Source organism: Calonectris borealis, chromosome Z, assembly GCF_964195595.1.
Source record: "Calonectris borealis chromosome Z, bCalBor7.hap1.2, whole genome shotgun sequence".
Lineage (NCBI taxonomy): Eukaryota > Metazoa > Chordata > Aves > Procellariiformes > Procellariidae > Calonectris > Calonectris borealis.
Window position 1 is genome coordinate 70,628,632 of NC_134352.1, and position 17,176 is coordinate 70,645,807.

Below are 17,176 nucleotides of genomic sequence, written 5' to 3' on the forward strand. Positions count from 1 at the left end.
TAGTAGCTAAATGGGGTTACCTCGGAATTGGCTTGGACTGCTTTTGAATTTGGTTCCCTGTTGCTAGTTCTTCATCTCTAAATGAGGGACAACAGAAGAAAAAGTCTAGACCAGGAGTTGAGAGAATTAGCAACACCTTCAGCTGCTAGGGTAGAGGATGCTCCGTAACTCTGCATCCACCCCTACCTCCACATCTTCCTGGTAGCCCTTGGATATGCCACCAAGCTAAAGGAATCTAACGAAGAGGCATTATAACCAGAAGGAGCTGGTGTTTTTTGGTTTTTCAGCTGGGGGGGTGGGTTTTAAAGAAGGTTTTATTTAAAGAATTCATTGGTAGACATTAACAGAATTCTTGGCACAACAAGTGTTAGGAGACTTGCTTTAAGCATAACAGGCCTCTCAACATTGTTAGATGGGGATCCAGAAGAAGGGAAACATAGGCAAGGCTGGATGTATTTCACAGAGCAGATAGTCCCACATTTGCATCAAGCCTGAGCTCCCAATTCCTGTTGTGGTCTGCCCTTCTAATACAGATGTGGTAAAACTTCATTTTTTCTGACAAAACTTGCAACGCTCCTGTTTAGCAGAGTACTTTTCGTAACACCTACAGGTTATCACTTGCTAGTGCTTTGGCTTGTATAAGCATGGGGCCACGATAAAAAGGTCACAGCTTACACATGAGGGAAAAGAAAAACATGTAAGAGTTACTGCAGTTTTTCTAAAGTGAAGTCCTGGAAAAATTCTTGTAAATTGTGCATAGCTGTGATGTGAAAAGGGACATTTGTTTCTTCAAAAGGAATTATTATGGTGCAAGCATTGTCTTGGCGGATAAACAGAACATATTTGCCCAGCGTGTAAATAACTTTCTTCTGCAAAACTTCAAGTGAATAAGTAACTTTCTGAAAGACAAAAAGACTCCATCTCTGTACAGAGACACATACCTGTTCCTTTAAAAACGAACAAAAAAAAGGACATTTTTAATTCTACCTTTTGACCTCGGTGGCTTTGGCACAAGTTTCAAATGTCAAACCAAAGAGTATCGCTCATGAAAAGAAATCTGCTGGCAAAGGTAACTCTCCTATTGAGGTCACATTCTAGAGTTCGAAGTGTGGGAAAATTGATAGGTTTTTCCCCTTTTTCCTAAGAGATTAGTCATATAAATATTTTCTAATTACAGAAAACACTACATGTCTTTGCCTATTGAAATGTATTTGTTTGAGTGTCTATTACGCAGTTTCACTAGAAGGAATGCCTGCCTTTCACAAATTGCCTGCAAACAGGCCCTTCCCTATTGGCTGACCTGGGGAGGAATGAAACCTCTACAAACCATAGCCGCTACCCGCACAGAAATTCCTCTTGAGCTCAAACCACAGGTCTGTGCTCGTGGCGACGCAGCATGCAAATCTAGCGTTACCTGCTGTTCAGCAATGGACTATCTGTACGCAGCAGCATGTTGGCCATGTTAACATCATATGTAATGCCAGGCTGAAGGTCTCAGCTGGACTTGCTCTCTTGAGCCCAGAGTCATAAAGGTTTTCTGCTGGAAAGGGGTGATTCATACAAACATCACAGAGTTGATGCCAAAACTTGTTTCACTGGAGGGAGAAGGGTGGGGAGAAGAGAACTCTGCTCAGCTCAGGCAAGAAGTTACCCTTTCACACTATGCTATGGTCATCTCACCAATCTGGATCATTTTAAGACTCAGACAGAGGATGCTCAGACCCCAGATAAAGACTTTTTTCCAATTTAATAGCGAGTCTATCAGGACATGGAACCCAGGGCTCTCCTGGGTGTTAGCACGGAGCATAAATGTACCCGCTGTTACACCATGAGTCATTTTGCCGCTTGCCAGAACTCAGTGAAAAATTCACATCTTCTTGCCTATTTTCTTTGGACAAAATGACTTCTATCTACACTATTTTACCTGGATTTTTTTCTCTCTATTTACTTTGTGAATTGTCAGTGGCAGAACTGTTTCATTATTGGCTGTACAAGAAAGGAAAAAAAGGGTTTCATTTATAGCCCACCAGGAGCTTAAAGTATACAGGCACACAAGTTTTCAAAAGAATGAGCAAAACAAAGCCCAAGTGAGTTTTTCTACCATTTTTAGATAGATTTTGACACTCAGCAGGTTGGAGCTACTTAGTCTTTTCTCACGATTCCCAAGTAGGTCCACCATATACTTTAAAAGAATTAATGACTATATGACCCTGCAGAACACTAATGCATGCATTATTCATTCTGCCTCAGCTTGTTTGAAATGTTTGCATGAAGAAGAACTCTAGTAGGTACTGTTTCATTTCATCACTTACAGTGCCTGCAACCTGATTGCGGTAAAATTTACAGCACGGGGCTCTTGTATGATTAATACACTTCTGCCCCAAGAATCTGCTATACTTTTCGTACCATTATACACATGGATTTCTGTTGGATACCACTCTTCGTGACTTCGCATAGCATGAATTTAAAGCTAGCAAATATTTCCTTAAAGTATGTTTTTAATCTTATATATCAGACATAGGAGACATTCTCTGAAATTTGCAGAAGAGCTCCTTTGGAAGAAGTTGATACAATTCAAGCGAAACAAGCAACCTAAGATTAATGTGCTTGTGTCTAGTCATCTGTAATTTAGAACTAGATAAGTCTGCAAAACAAAAAGACCCCTAGGACTCCTAGGTCTCCTTCATTTAGTTATCAGGCAAAGCAAGGGAGACATGGAAACTCCACAACATGCTAACCTTGACACTTTCTCTTTACTCTTCTTCTTGGAATTCCTCATCGTGAGAAGTAGAAATTGGCACAAAAAAAACCAAAATAAAACTACTTGGAATGGCTTGCTTGTGGTAGAATCTGCACTGCTCAGAGGACAGAAGGCAAATGGGGAAACAGGACATGAAGCCACAATACGTGCCACTGTCTACCTGCAGCAGCCCTCTGCCCTCCTCCTCAAATGTGAAACAAAACACCAGTCGAATACCAGTAGAGTCACAATAGAAAGCGATGAAGTACGGCTGTGTGTACGGCTTCTTCTGAAAACTGGGATGGAGACCTAGCACATGAAAGCTTACCTCCATGAACAGCCACGGTGGAAACAGCTGTCTCCTTCCTTATCCGAATTCTATTGGCAACATTTGAAATTTCACGGTATAGCTGTTACAAGAAAAAAATTCTACTGAAGTGCACAACAATAAGTTAAAGGTGAGTTTTTTATTTCTTTGCATTTTTGCATTCCTCACATGTGTGTGATTACGAAAGCACCACTCATATTTTTAATTAAAATATTCAATGCCAGAAAGCAGCTATATTTCACAAGACAAACTGCTTCAGCTCTTTTAATCTGTAGCACAGTCCTTTAGGGCATCATTTACCAAATTTGACCAATATGTTTAACAGTTAAAACAAAATTAGCAAAGGTTTGTATTATACACTGCTTGAATTGTATGTAATTAAGAGTAAACAAGCTCAGTTGTCTCCATTGGTATCTAATATGGTTTTATAATAACCAGACAGAGGCAGCTGGGAAATTAATACTATATAGAGTAATGAAAAACTGAGGCTGAAAACTTCACTGTAGAGTTTTAAGATACAACAGAACTTTTTTATAAAACTTTTTTTATAAAAGACGTGATCAAAAGCCAGACATGAAAACACTCAGATTGACTAAAAGACCCTTGGAAAGAGACCATTCTTTTATGAAAAAGCCTGTAGAGTTGGTAACCAGCAACCACCTGAGACCCTGCCATGCAGCGACTCTTACTTGAGTTTAATAGCAGATGACATCAGATGACGAAAACACAACTAGAAGGGAAAAAGACTATTTCAGTTTTAAACACACTAATGAGATATTACTATACAAACTAAAAAGTTTTCCAGAGCACTAAATAAATCTTTAAGATAGCAATTTACCATAAATAGGTGAAACTTAATAAAAATTTACAAATACAAACGTATTAAAAATGTACTAATGTACCCTGCAAAGACACTATCACTTAAGTGTTTATGTTATAAGTTTTAGGGGAATGACAAGTAAGAGAAAAACTGTTAACAATAATTGCTGTGTTTTAGATTGGTTCCACACTTGAACTTCTATTCTTCAAAGTCAAAGGCACAGAATTTTGTAAGATACAACAACATGCATCTTCATTTTAAACAAAAAGTTTTGGTTAGAAATAAAAATCAGAACTGATTTTTCACTGGATGATTTTTTAAACTTTGTTTCCCACATGACAGGGGACAGTTCTGTTTGGGGTTTTTTTTTTGCGAGAATGCCATAGTACTTCAGAACAATTCAGGACACATGCGAAAAACCTGCTCAACCTGAAGTCATTGGACAAAGTAGACCTCACTTCACTAAGGACAAGATGTCATTCTACCTCCTAAATACCAGTAAAATTTTAAGAGCTGACAACTAGACAGGAAGCATTTCAGTAGAAAAGAACATTCTGACACTACAGAAGTCTGTATTATTAATATTGTAAAGATGGCAAGCTTGTTAATTAGGGCATATTTGAGATATATATTGCTTATATTACGCATTTTATATATTTATTTTACATATTTTCTTATATTTTGTAATATATTTAAAGCATTACTTATATTTTATTATTTTACATATTTACTAGAAAGATGAAAATTTAACCAGGAACAGAAAAGAAGTGATGGGACAGTGTGCTCTGGCTGAGGGTTACCTGTATATGCATTGACTCATAACTGAAAAAGACTTACCACAGCTCTCTGTGGCTTAGTCAAGAGAAAACCCTTCTTCCTTTTATTCCAGTCTTTTTGATAATGCTGTCAGATGCTGCCGTTAGGACTGACATAACAGAAGGGCTGTACATGTAGGCACAATTCTGTTTGGAGAACACATGATCAGATCAAGTGTAACTACATGTGTCAATGCACAGAAGAACAGTTAGAATTTGACTGGTGTTGACGTTGCCCACAAATTCTTTTCAAGTTGTGAATTTCCTTATCTAGATATTCTGCAGAGAATACTTCCTCTTGGGTTTTGTTCCTTTCTGTCTTTTCTCTTTTTTTTTTTTTTTTTTTTTTTTGCTGCATCTTTCCTTTTTCTGCCTTTGATATATCTTTCCCTATGCCCACATTTTCGTCTTTAAGACAAGCCTACAAATGCACAGAAGATCAAAAGCACTGTTGTGAAAACCGCATTTCTGTTGACTCAAACTCATGGTGCAAGTCAATGCTAATGCTACAGAGGGGATTAAGACCAGCATGGTAGTGGCAGAAATAAGACCTTCCTGATGGCTGTCTCATGGTTACACATTATAGGAAAAGCCAACATCTAAACCCCACTTAAGAAGCATTATAGGGTAACATAGGCAAAAGTCAGCTACAAGCATCTTAAGCTCCAAAGTAACCAGATGTCACTTCAAATTAACCTTTCTTGACTTTCAGATGAAAAAGTACAAGGCAGACAAAGAAAAATTCTGCTGGCCGTGCTCACCTAGGCACCTTTCCACGTTCACAACAGACACGCAAGCTATTTTCTCTGATGCCAAACTATTAACTTCTTACATATATTTATGTGGAACAAGTGACATCCAGTGGCTGGTACAGTCAATTACTATTCAACTCTCAAGCCAGGTGCTCCAGCATCCATATCTTTCTCCCTCCCTTCTTCTGCTTCCTGTTTACTCCAACTGCTCATAGCAAGTCAACCAGTTTTTCTGTCTGAGAAGTTCTTCAGGACCCTCACTAAGGGAGAATGACACAAGGATTAGGGAGGTAGACAGGAAGCCCAGATCACATTTAAATGAGGATTTTTTTGTTCAGGTTTGCAGTGGCATTTGATCACAAAGCCATTTATGTTGCAGCTCGGTTTAATCCTCAAAAAAGCAAAATGAAAATTTATTTCCTAAAGGTACTCCAATGAAATTTGCTACTTTGATTTGTGATATAAATCAAATCTCAAATTGCTGCATAGAATACTCTCAAAAAGCACATATTAACAGCTGAATTGAGTAGGCATATTTAGAAATTGTTTCTGAAAAAACTCAGCAAGATTCTGCTAGGACTGGGAAGGGGAACACAGAAGCAGTATTAGACATTTTGCCTGGGTAATATTGTTACAAATACCAGAGGTATTTGTAAAGTATTTTTGAGGTACAAATATCCAGAGGTACTTTCGTACTTATAAACTACATTCAGCCTCGTTTTTATGAGCTTAAAAATCAAGCATTTCCATACTAACTGGCTCGACATAGATAATGTTACATAAAGACCTAGGGAATCATCTCCTTAATCTGTTCTTACCAAACACTTCTTACAATAACATCACATGGGCAGAATTTATACACCAGGGAAGATGGGGATGGACAGATCTCCAACCTGGACATTCTGGAAAGATCCCAAGAAAATGGGAGATCTTCTACGACAGTCTCAAGCGTAAGGCCCGGTCACAGCATTGGGAACTTACCAGACCTTGCTGTTGTTCTTACAACTGATACTGGAACTCACTGAAAAAGGACAGCACAGAAAAGAAGCTTGGGTCCCATCAAAAGGCAGCCACTGACCATTTGTGTCATGAAAATGGCTAGAATGAAAACATTGCATGATTACCAAACAGCTTTGGGATAGCAGGCATTCATTTTACTTTATATTATTTTATTATCAATAAGCAAGATAGAGAATGGAATCTAGTTAAGTAATAAGAGAATACTATAAACTATGTAATTCTGTAACAGATGGAAGTATTTTAGTTAATTTTAAAGAAGTATTTGATAAAATATTCAAATCAAGTACCCTGGTCTGAAAGACATCAAATGCTAGAAAACACAATACAGGATTTAAAAAACTTTGCCCTTTTTTTCTACCTCGAAATATCCTCTATACCTGTTCACCATGCATACACAACTTCCTGTATTTACTGTAGCTTATTTACAGTAAGGCATTTCATTTTTTTGCTGTGTTGATAGTAACATGTGCATTCTATTTCAAATTCCTATCTAAGAATTTTCAAGATTTTAGGATTTAAAATGAGAAGGTTAACAAACATTGCTGCTGTAGAAAAATGGGCAAAGTAATTTAAGAATAAATGCCAGAAAAACACACCAGATAGATAGCTTTAATACCACATTAATATTTAACAATTTTAGATCCCATAGCAATAAGAAATGTTAGAATGAACAGGTTTGCCTGACACACCACAGAAAACAAGTTTTGTAAAAAGAAATAAGGTAAGACCAAACAATATAGCTGGGAAAAGAATCAGACAAGCTTTCAGGCTAATACACCATTCGAAGCTGAATACAAGGCCATTTCCGACTAGAAGGAGAAAATGAGGTCTGAAAAATATGTCTATTCTTTTCCCAGCTACATCAGTTGCCTAATAAAAGATGTCAACTCTCCCTTTCATTTTTAGTCTGTTATGACAACAGCAGGACACGAAACAATAGCAACAACCAACTCCCCAAGAAGGAAAGGTCTTTTTAGAAGACGATGTCATAGCTGCTGCATTATACATTCTGCACAAGGATTATTTCCAAGTGGTCATGGGAACACAAGCTAAGCCAAAGGGAGCTAACTTTGACATTTCTGAAACAAGCTTTCAAAAATCTCTCTAAATGTGCAACCAGGCAGCAGCGTATATAAAAGTCTTAGATGTTCAAGCGAAATGTGTTTGTAGAGATAAATACCAGCTGAAACCTACATTTTGACAACTCACATTTAAATACACCAACACATGTACGAACAGAGCTTTACCCACTGTTTGGACCTCATACTGTTTATTCCTACAAGATTTTAATAAATGATGGCAAAACACTAGCCTTAAAAGATGTGCTTATTTTGTGGCAACTCATATTCCACATCACTGGGTAAAAAACTGGCTGGATGGCTGGGCCCAAAGAGTTGTGGTGAACGGAGTTAAATCCAGTTGGCGGCCGGTCACAAGCGGTGTTCCCCAGGGCTCAGTTTTGGGGCTGGTCCTGTTCAATATCTTTATCAACGATCTGGATGAGGGGATCGAGTGCTCCCTCAGTCAGTTTGCAGATGACACCAAGTTGGGCGGGAGTGTTGATCTGCTGGAGGGTAGGAAGGCTCTGCAGAGGGACCTGGACAGGCTGGATCGATGGGCCGAGGCCAACTGTATGAGGTTCAACAAGGCCAAGTGCCGGGTCCTGCACTTTGGCCACAACAACCCCAGGCAACGCTACAGGCTTGGGGAAGAGTGGCTGGAAAGCTGCCCAGAGGAAAAGGACCTGGGGGTGCTGGTTGACAGCCGGCTGAACATGAGCCGGCAGTGTGCCCAGGTGGCCAAGAAGGCCAACGGCATCCTGGCCTGTATCAGAAATAGTGTGGCCAGCAGGAGCAGGGAGGTGATCGTGCCCCCCAAAAATATTTTCTACACAAGAAATACAATCCAGTAAGGGGATACCGGTTTGTTTTATCTATATTTTAATTAGAAAACATGAATTTCATATTTCAAAAATAAAAATCTCAACATTTACATTTCTTAAATACCTCTATTTTGACAGCTTGTGACATAAATCACAAATAATTCCTATTAGGAGCATTGAAATTTGTGGATACAGGATCAGATGTAGGCTGGATAAAGTACCTTCTTGTGTCTTTATTTTGATGAAACTTTAATATACAAAACTTAAAATTTTCACAAAAAAAAAAAGCTGCTTTACAGGCCCAACTCCTATTTGTCTCTGTTCCCTTCCTATTATCTTTGTATTCAACAAAATTTAATGCTTGCAAACTATGGTAATTCTTTTCCATGCTTCCATTCCTATTAACCATGGCCACCTCCTCCAACACAAAATGCAGATAATTAAGGAAATAACCAAAACTAATTTTCACCCACAAAAAGAACCCAATAAGAGTTATACTACAGGTTCATCAGAGTAATTCCCAAACCAATTACAACTATTCCTAAAAGTAAAAGCCATGAAAGAAGCAATTTTTGGAGCTAAATAGACAGAAGAGAGTTGATATTACCTCTACCTGGAAATGGAAAAATATTAATGAATTTAAACTCTGGCAGAATGATTCGGTATTTTCTGCAAAGAACATAAGTCTTCAGGTATGGTAAACTTAATGTCAAACTGATCTAAACCTGAGCTACTTATTAGGTAAGTCTGGCTGATAGTCAAATCAGTATATTTTGAAGATAAAATAAAAAAGGTATTGGTTGAAAACTAAGGCTCAAATACTGACTTTTGTGCCTCACCAACACGCTTTTTTGAGGGAAAAAAGCATTGTCTGCAAGAACAATTCTAACAAAACTTCTTCTCAAAGACACATCTTCCACATACTAGAATTTATTTCTGAATTAAAGAGACAAGTAGGCTAAAATGCTTTTACAGCTATTTGCAGTGAGAAGTTATCTTATTCATGGAAGGCTTTGCTATGAGTTTATTGAAAACTAATGGTAGAATACCACCTAACAAACAAAATCAACATGGGAGAAGTCTGAAGACTATATGTGTTCCAAGTTGGTAAAGGTTGGTAAAGGATCAGCTTTCTTCTCTTTCTTTTTAAGAGCTGATAATTTTAAAGACAATTCTTTTGAGAAGAATGCATGCACAGAAACAATGTGTTGCTAAGACTACTACTTATTTTATTTAAAAAATGGTTGCTGTTTGTAACTCGTTGTACATTTTCTGAGATGGAAGGATATCACATCTGTTCAAACACTGAGATTTAACTGTTCAGCCTAAAGCCACAGAGCTGGTTCCTGAATAGAATGAAACAGAATTGATTGTTACAAAAGTCAAACTCACCCCCTCTTGAAAATTTTCTCATTTGTCATGTCATCAACAAAGGACATATAAAACTTCAGATGCCTCCTTCTTATCCAGAGGGGTATACTGCAATTCATCAGGGAGACCAACCCAGCACACCTGCAGGAAAACTAACGCAAGTCTTTTTGCCTCGAATGTTACACCATTTGTTAAACTGAGCTCTTCACACTGTATTTTGGTCTTCACTGTCACCTCAGCTTCATCCCAACATTGTTTTGCTCAACCTTTTAATAAAATCCATTTTAGTAAATCTGAAGAATTGCAACATGTGTCTAACATAAGGACTATGGCAATCTCAAGGTAATACACTAGGGTATGTTTCCAAACTAAAACTGAAGTTTCTCATTCATATCATCTCCCATTCAGGCCGCATTGACTCTATTCAGATCTTTAATGAACGTAAAGGATTTATAGGTACCTTAAAGAGCAAATGAATCATAGAATGGTTTGGGTTAGAAGGGACACTTAAAGATCATCTAGTTCCAATCCCCCTGCCATAGGCAGGGACACCTTCCACTAGACCAGCTTGCTCAAAGCCTCATCCAACCTGGCCTTGAACACTTCCAGGCATGGGACATCCACAGCTTCTCTGGGCAATCTCTTCCAGTGTCTCACCACCCTCGCAGTAAAGAAAAATGAGCAGGTTTTAAAATTCAAATATAATTATATCACCTCATATTATATGGTTCACTAAACTAACATTCAATGGATACGTTTGGGGACAGAATGCTGATGAAAAATAAGGATTGTTGATGTGCCTATAAATTAGAGAAAAGCCAACTTCCTGTGTTGTGTCGCACATTAACAAATCCACCATAAAACACTTGAAAACTTAAGTTCATTGTACCATGGCCTATGACAACAATGAGCTTCTAAGAATGTAAAATCAGAAAACCAAATGGTTTTTCCTACCCACATCTGTAATATTTTAATATGGAGAATGGGCAACTGCTAGTTATTACTGCATGAGACAGCTTTAACATCTGCTTGAGCTTTTTATGTTCACTAGCTGTTAGTTTCCATTCTGCTAGGGATTTTTTAAATTATGGGTTAGACTGACCATGTAATAGAATAACTTAATTTCATGCTGTGCTAGAGTTCAACCGCAACCTTCTTTCAGAAGACACTTCTAACTGAGTGTGAAGCCCCCTCAGCCCTTTTGTCCTCCAGTTCCTTTGTGGCTTCCTTCCTTTAATAGGGAAAGGTTTGGATAAGAAGCAATTTTATAGGTTTTGTCAACAAGGGACAGGAAAAGGTCAAGAGACACATAGGGCCTTTTCCTGGTTTCATACCTAATTGCAAAATATTGCAGTTAGTAAATGTCATGTTCAGCACATCTAACAGAACTGCATCATGTATAATCTTATTTTCAAAGCTATACTTATATGTGAAGTAAAGGTCTGATCTTTGCAGCATGACTACTTTACTTCACTGACATACAATTTCTTCCCCACCTTGTCTGACCCACTTTGACCCTATTTTCCAAACATGTAACAGGACATATTTTGTACCTTCTGTTCACATAATATTCCAAAGACAGCTGTAGCTGGTAAATAAGGTTTAATAGCTATTTTCCATATCCTTGTGTAACCGAAACTGCTTTGCAGAAGTACAACCTTTAGAGTTCAAAAAGTGTCAAGGGTGTGAACTTAAAAACTAGCAATGTAGAATTCAGACAGCCATTTCTCTAACAGGTAAGTAAAACAGTATTAATTTATAATTTATATATGCTGTGCAGAAAATTGGACTGTGGAGTGCCAGGTTTCAGAGTGATGTACAGGACTACATGCAGTCTTGGAGTATAAGGGGAAAAATAGAACTGATCAACTGTCATTAAGGGAAGAACACAAACTATCTATGCATATGTTCAGTTGAAGAGTATGATCCCCCTCATTCTCAGGCAAAATCTGTCTCCAGGTAAAAGTGAAATAGAGAAAGCAGAATAGTTATATTTCCGCTAACACTTTTTTCTGTTCACTCTCTTCTCATTATCTTTGCAACCGGAGAAAAAGTTCTTTCCTTAGAAGTCATTATGATGATCACCCTCGAATGAGGGCTATAAATTAGTCTCTTAATTTCTCAAGAAATACCTTAAACTCATGTTTCAGGACTGATTTAACTACTTCAAAACATTACCTTTTGGGAACTTGGAGTTTCGAATATTACTAAGCCCATCTGTGAACATGTGTAAGTACATATCTTCCTCAGAAAGAAACATGGACCACATTAACCCAACACAGTTAATGTAATATATCCTCTGGGTAGTTGCAGAGCAGTTGGATTATGAGAGTCATTACCATTTGTAATATATATTTTTTTTTAAACCACCCCACACTAGCGATATTGTTGAAAAAATACTCGTTGCAAGTCTTACGAAACAAGTATTTGAACTGCATTGCTTAGGTACAGAACAGAGTGCCCAGATCTCCCAGTACTCAAACTCCTTCCTGTAAAGGTTTCCTGCAGAATTTGAAAGCTTATATAAAAGCATAAGTGTGTCAGTGAAGCAAAAAGCTTTTTTGTTTTGGGGTGGATTTCTGAATTTAAATTTTAAGTTATCCTGTTACAAATAATTAAGCCCTAGAATGGAAGAAAGTGAATTACACACACCCTCTAATCTCTCTTATGCTCTCCACATCTGGTAGTCCACCTTAGCAATTTTTTTGGCACACTAGAATCAAACCTGGCAAACAAGGCACTCGGTGCTGAGGATATGAAATTTACTCCTGTATGTTTGAGGGTGTTTACTATGGACTACCTCTAATCTGGTCCTGCAGACTGAATGTTCATCCATGGCTCTAACGCATCTTCTAACTTAGCTTCAAAAGAATCCAAGTTTGTGCGCTGCAAGACTGCTCTGCAACAGAAACCAAAACTTAGCAAGTGGAAAAAAAATGTGATTCACTCCAAAAGCCTGCATTTTATTCAAACTAAAATGCAAAAGTAGGTTCAGGCCCCAGCTTCCACTTGAATGGGCCAGAATTACATGCTTCCTATGAAGAACTGACATAGTAGGATATGTATGACTCATTAGATTATGATACGGTTTCTAAAATTCCAGACTGAAGCAAGAGATTGAGAAATGGATTGATGGATTAATAGATCACACAACTGCAAACTCATCATTTTGTAATCAGTGAAATTCCCCTACTTATAAAAAGTTACAAAGCCAATTTACCAGCACAAAACAAAACTTCATACTTTTCAGGACAGAAAGTAAACTGTATTTGCTAGAAACAGTAGCTTTTATAAAGGTAGAATTTAATTTCTGATCTGAGTAATAAGTCACTGGCTCAAGAAGGGCAAGGGGGAGAACAGGGAAACAGTAGGCCAGGCAGCCGAACCTTGTCCCTGGGAAGGTTACATAGGAACTCCCCTGGGAACTTCATGAAAGACAAGGTGACAGGAACAGGCAGCACAATTTTACCACGGGCAAAGCACGCCTGACCAACCTGACGGCCTTCTACAGTGAGATGGCTGACCCTGTGGACACAGGAAACGCAATAGATGTTGCATACCTTGATTTTTAGCAAGGCCTTTGATAAGGTTTCCCACAGTGTCCAGGCATATTAGTGGCATATAGTTTGCACAAGTAGAATACCAACTAGGTGGAAAACTAGCTGGTCCACCAGACTCAAAGGGTTGTGTAGTAGTGCAACAACTTGTATCAAAAACAAAGATCCAGGGTGTCTCCAGGGTGTCTCATGGCCATGGACACACACTGCAAACTGGAAAAGTTCCACCAGCTGAACAGAGATTAGTGTCCTCCAGCCTCTCCTTTTGTTCTTGCTGCATTGCTTTGCCATGATCTGATCAGAACAGATTTTCATAGCCTGCTTGAGCAGGCTACAGTAAATACCTCTTGGGTGATAATTAGCAGTTGGAGATGGGTAGAGAGTAAAATCTTCAAACTAGCAGCCAGATTCACAAAAGGACACAGGCTATGGCTTTACCATTTGTCAGACTACAAATCCGTATGCTGTGGGTATATGCCTCCCAGGTGGGCTGCTCAATCAAGAGGGAAGAGAGGTTACCTCACAAATCAACACCAGGCTGCAACCTCTGAAAGAAACTTCAAGTCTCAGCTTGACCAAAGCTTGAAGAAAACATGGAAGTTGCATGTCAGACTTGAGCAATAATACACTTGAACAGCCTATCAGATGGCTAAAATTATTCAGTTATCATTCACTTTGAAGGTAGAAACTGAAATCATTGCAACAATCAACTTGACCATCTTGTAGAACTAACTAACTAAGAACTGAAACAAACTTACATGGTATCAGGCTCAAAGGGATAGGATTCATCTCACACCGCAGCCAATGGAAAATGAAGTTACTCAGCCAAGTTAGTTCTCACAGCTTTTTTTTTTTTTTGCCTTTTCTTTTTAAATAAAGTCAAAAAGGCAACACATACTGGGATCAACTCTTCTCAGAAGTTGTCTAACCCTCTTCATTTACTAGAAGAGCTCATAGTGAAGTTGCTACACAGTCAGGTGACACCAGTCACACTGAGAATGAATATTTTAAAGAACCATTTAAATTAAAAAAAGAAAAGATATACACATATTTCACATGATTCCTTTTCACTACATTCTTCAATCTCAACATCCTTTGGTGGCATTTTGATCTCCTAACTCCCAGAAAGAATCTCAAACTATTTACCTATTCAGGAAACACAACAGGAGAGAAAAGAGACAGGGATCAATAAAGAAAAATAATCGACTTTTTATTAGCACTTCAACAATTACCTGGTGTTCCATGGTAAAGCACAGTTTTAAAGATAATACGGGTACCTCTGATCCAACAGTGTGGGTTTTTTTTCCAAATACAAAGGAAAAGCTAAGTCTTATATTAGCTACTTATAAGCAGAGACATGTTGCATGCTGCAGTCAGATACTTCAAGTTTGACAAGACAAAAATTAATACTTTAGGATGTTAAATCCCTTCAAATCCCTTTTTTGCTTAGTTGGGAGGAAGAGAGATAGAGGATTATTTCCTTGCCTTTCCCCTTCTCCCATGTACTTACTATTTTTTGCAAACTTAAAAGAAAAGTTGAATACAATGAAATCAAGAGGCCATACGTGCTACATTCAAATATAGCTGCCGCGATGTTTTAAATTAAAATTTAATTACAAGTCTTTTCCTGCAGTGTGCAACATATTAATGCTTACATGATCATTTTTATTTCAAATTATATAAAAGAGACTTGCAAAAAGGGTAGCTTCTTTCATACATTGTTACATTTCTTACTGCATTACCTGTTCAAAGTCCGTGTTTTAAGTGATCTTCACATAAAAACAGAGGTAGCTAAGTAGAAATACTATATTTTATATGAGGTCTCTATACATGGTGTAATAAAAAAATGTTTGTTCTATCAATCAAGATGGATTAATTTCAAGACTTACTTCATAATAGTTTATATCCCCCAGATATGAATGCTTTCTAACACAAGTACAGCTATTTCTATTTAGCCTTCGTCACCATGGACAGTTGCTACATCATTATGGAAACATGATAAATTCATTTTACTAGGCAAATATTTGAGTTCCACTCAAGTACACTTAACATAATAAAAACAAAACAGCAATCTATGTCATAATTTAATTTAATTCTTTGCTGAACTTATTAGGGAATTTAACAGTGCTTTTAATTAGATTAGGGAGAAGTCAAATAATCAAAACACTGGATTTAAAGTTTGGTATGTTTCTGTGCTCTCCAAACAATAGCTTATTTATTTAGAAAAATTCTAATAAACTCCAGCATCTCAAATATGTTCAAAAGTGCCTTTTCCAGCATCACAAAGATGTTAATTAAGAAAGCATCACTAAATTTTAAAGTAGCAAATACAGTTAAAAGTCTAAGTGAACATAAACTGAAACACTGTGGTCCAAATTCTGTGAACAGATAGGTATGCAAGATGTTCTGCCTGTGCAGAACTGGACCATATTTTTCCTCAGACACTTAAAAAGGCAATGACGAGAAAGGATGGAGAATTTAGCAGCTGCTTAAAACAGTTAAGCAGTGCAAGTAAGTGTACATTTCCTTGTCAGGCTTGAAGATCACTTGGTAGGTCCCTGAAATCCTGTGTTTTGTTTTACATAGTGTAAGTGGGCACTACAAAAAGGTGGAACTGTATTTTAAAGAAAAGTAACTTTCCTAAAATGTTCCTGATTCACAGCATCCATACAATCCACAAAAGAAACAGTTCAATTTTTCTAAAGAGATGTAACAGAACATTATGTTTAGAATCTCAAATCATGTAAGCATCTATTTGCATCTGTTTGTAATTTTGCTTTAAGTTTTCATGAAATAAATAGTTGTTTTGTCCATACTGACCAAAGAACAGCTTTGATGATAAGACAGAATACAATTTTGGCACAGTATTTTTTAGTGAATTTCCATGACAGAAGTACAGACAGTTAGGAAGAGGAGGCCAATAACTACTTAAAGATGACAAGTTATTAGTTCCTGCTTCTAACAGTTCAATGTTAACCTTAAAAAGCACATTTTCATTCTTTAATGCATTGCCTCATGGGAGACTTAGTTTTAGTTTGAAGGGCTAATGTGCCCATCCTTTCATAAAAGCCTACATTTCCTGACTGAACTACATCTCCTAGGAGTCAATGCAGTCTTCTCCAAATGCATTATGACAGTAAGAGATTCTTCTAACTCGTTTTCCATGACCTCTGTGACAAAACTGTAGTCGCTATCATGAGTAGAACATAAATCAGTGTTTAGCTTTGATACGATTCCCTGACTTTGGCCTGCAGGGCATCACAAGTCTTCTTGGCATCTCCCAACAACATGGCAGTATTGGGTTTGTAGAAGATTGGATTGTCCACCGCTGCATAACCGACTCCCAAGGATCTCTTCATTACAATGACCTGCACACAAAGAGTTCATGTCTGAAACAGCAAAAACCAACCACCATCCCGCCTCAAAGACAACACAAAACCAACCCCCACAAACGAAAGGAGAGGAAGAGAGATCCCTGGCCAAAATAGGGTGCTCACTGCTACACAACTGTACTTCAAATTTTAATACAGCAGACAAATTGATATCCGGACCAGGTTCAGAAACATTTCATTGTTAAACACAATATTGCATGTCAGATGAAGAGACTGTGGACACTTCACATGCATATGCTTTTACTTTATTCCATGTAATAAAGTCAAAGCAAGATGGGCACTGATTATTATAACATAGCAGGTTTTTGAGGCTTTTTTAGTTTTGAACTATTTTAAGAACTCAATTCCCTGACAGCAACACAATTCAGTTGAGTGTTCACATCAATACTTGGTACAATGCTCTCTGGTATTTCTCTGTATTACTTCATACATGGGATTTAAAAAAAAAAAAAACAAAAACACCAAAAAAACAAACCAAAAAACCCACCTAAAATAAATT

General features: G+C 37.7%; 1 protein-coding gene across 2 annotated transcripts in view; it reads right to left on the minus strand.

The window, feature by feature from the left end:
• Positions 1–14,470: 14,470 nt before the first annotated feature.
• Positions 14,471–17,176, minus strand: part of NNT (nicotinamide nucleotide transhydrogenase) — a 45,109-nt gene continuing 42,403 nt past the window's right edge. For both annotated transcript variants that reach the window (XM_075136253.1, XM_075136256.1), the window contains one exon: positions 14,471–16,653. In XM_075136253.1, coding sequence (XP_074992354.1) covers positions 16,504–16,653 — 150 coding nt within the window. In that variant the 3' untranslated portion in view covers positions 14,471–16,503. The remainder of the gene's footprint in view (positions 16,654–17,176) is intronic.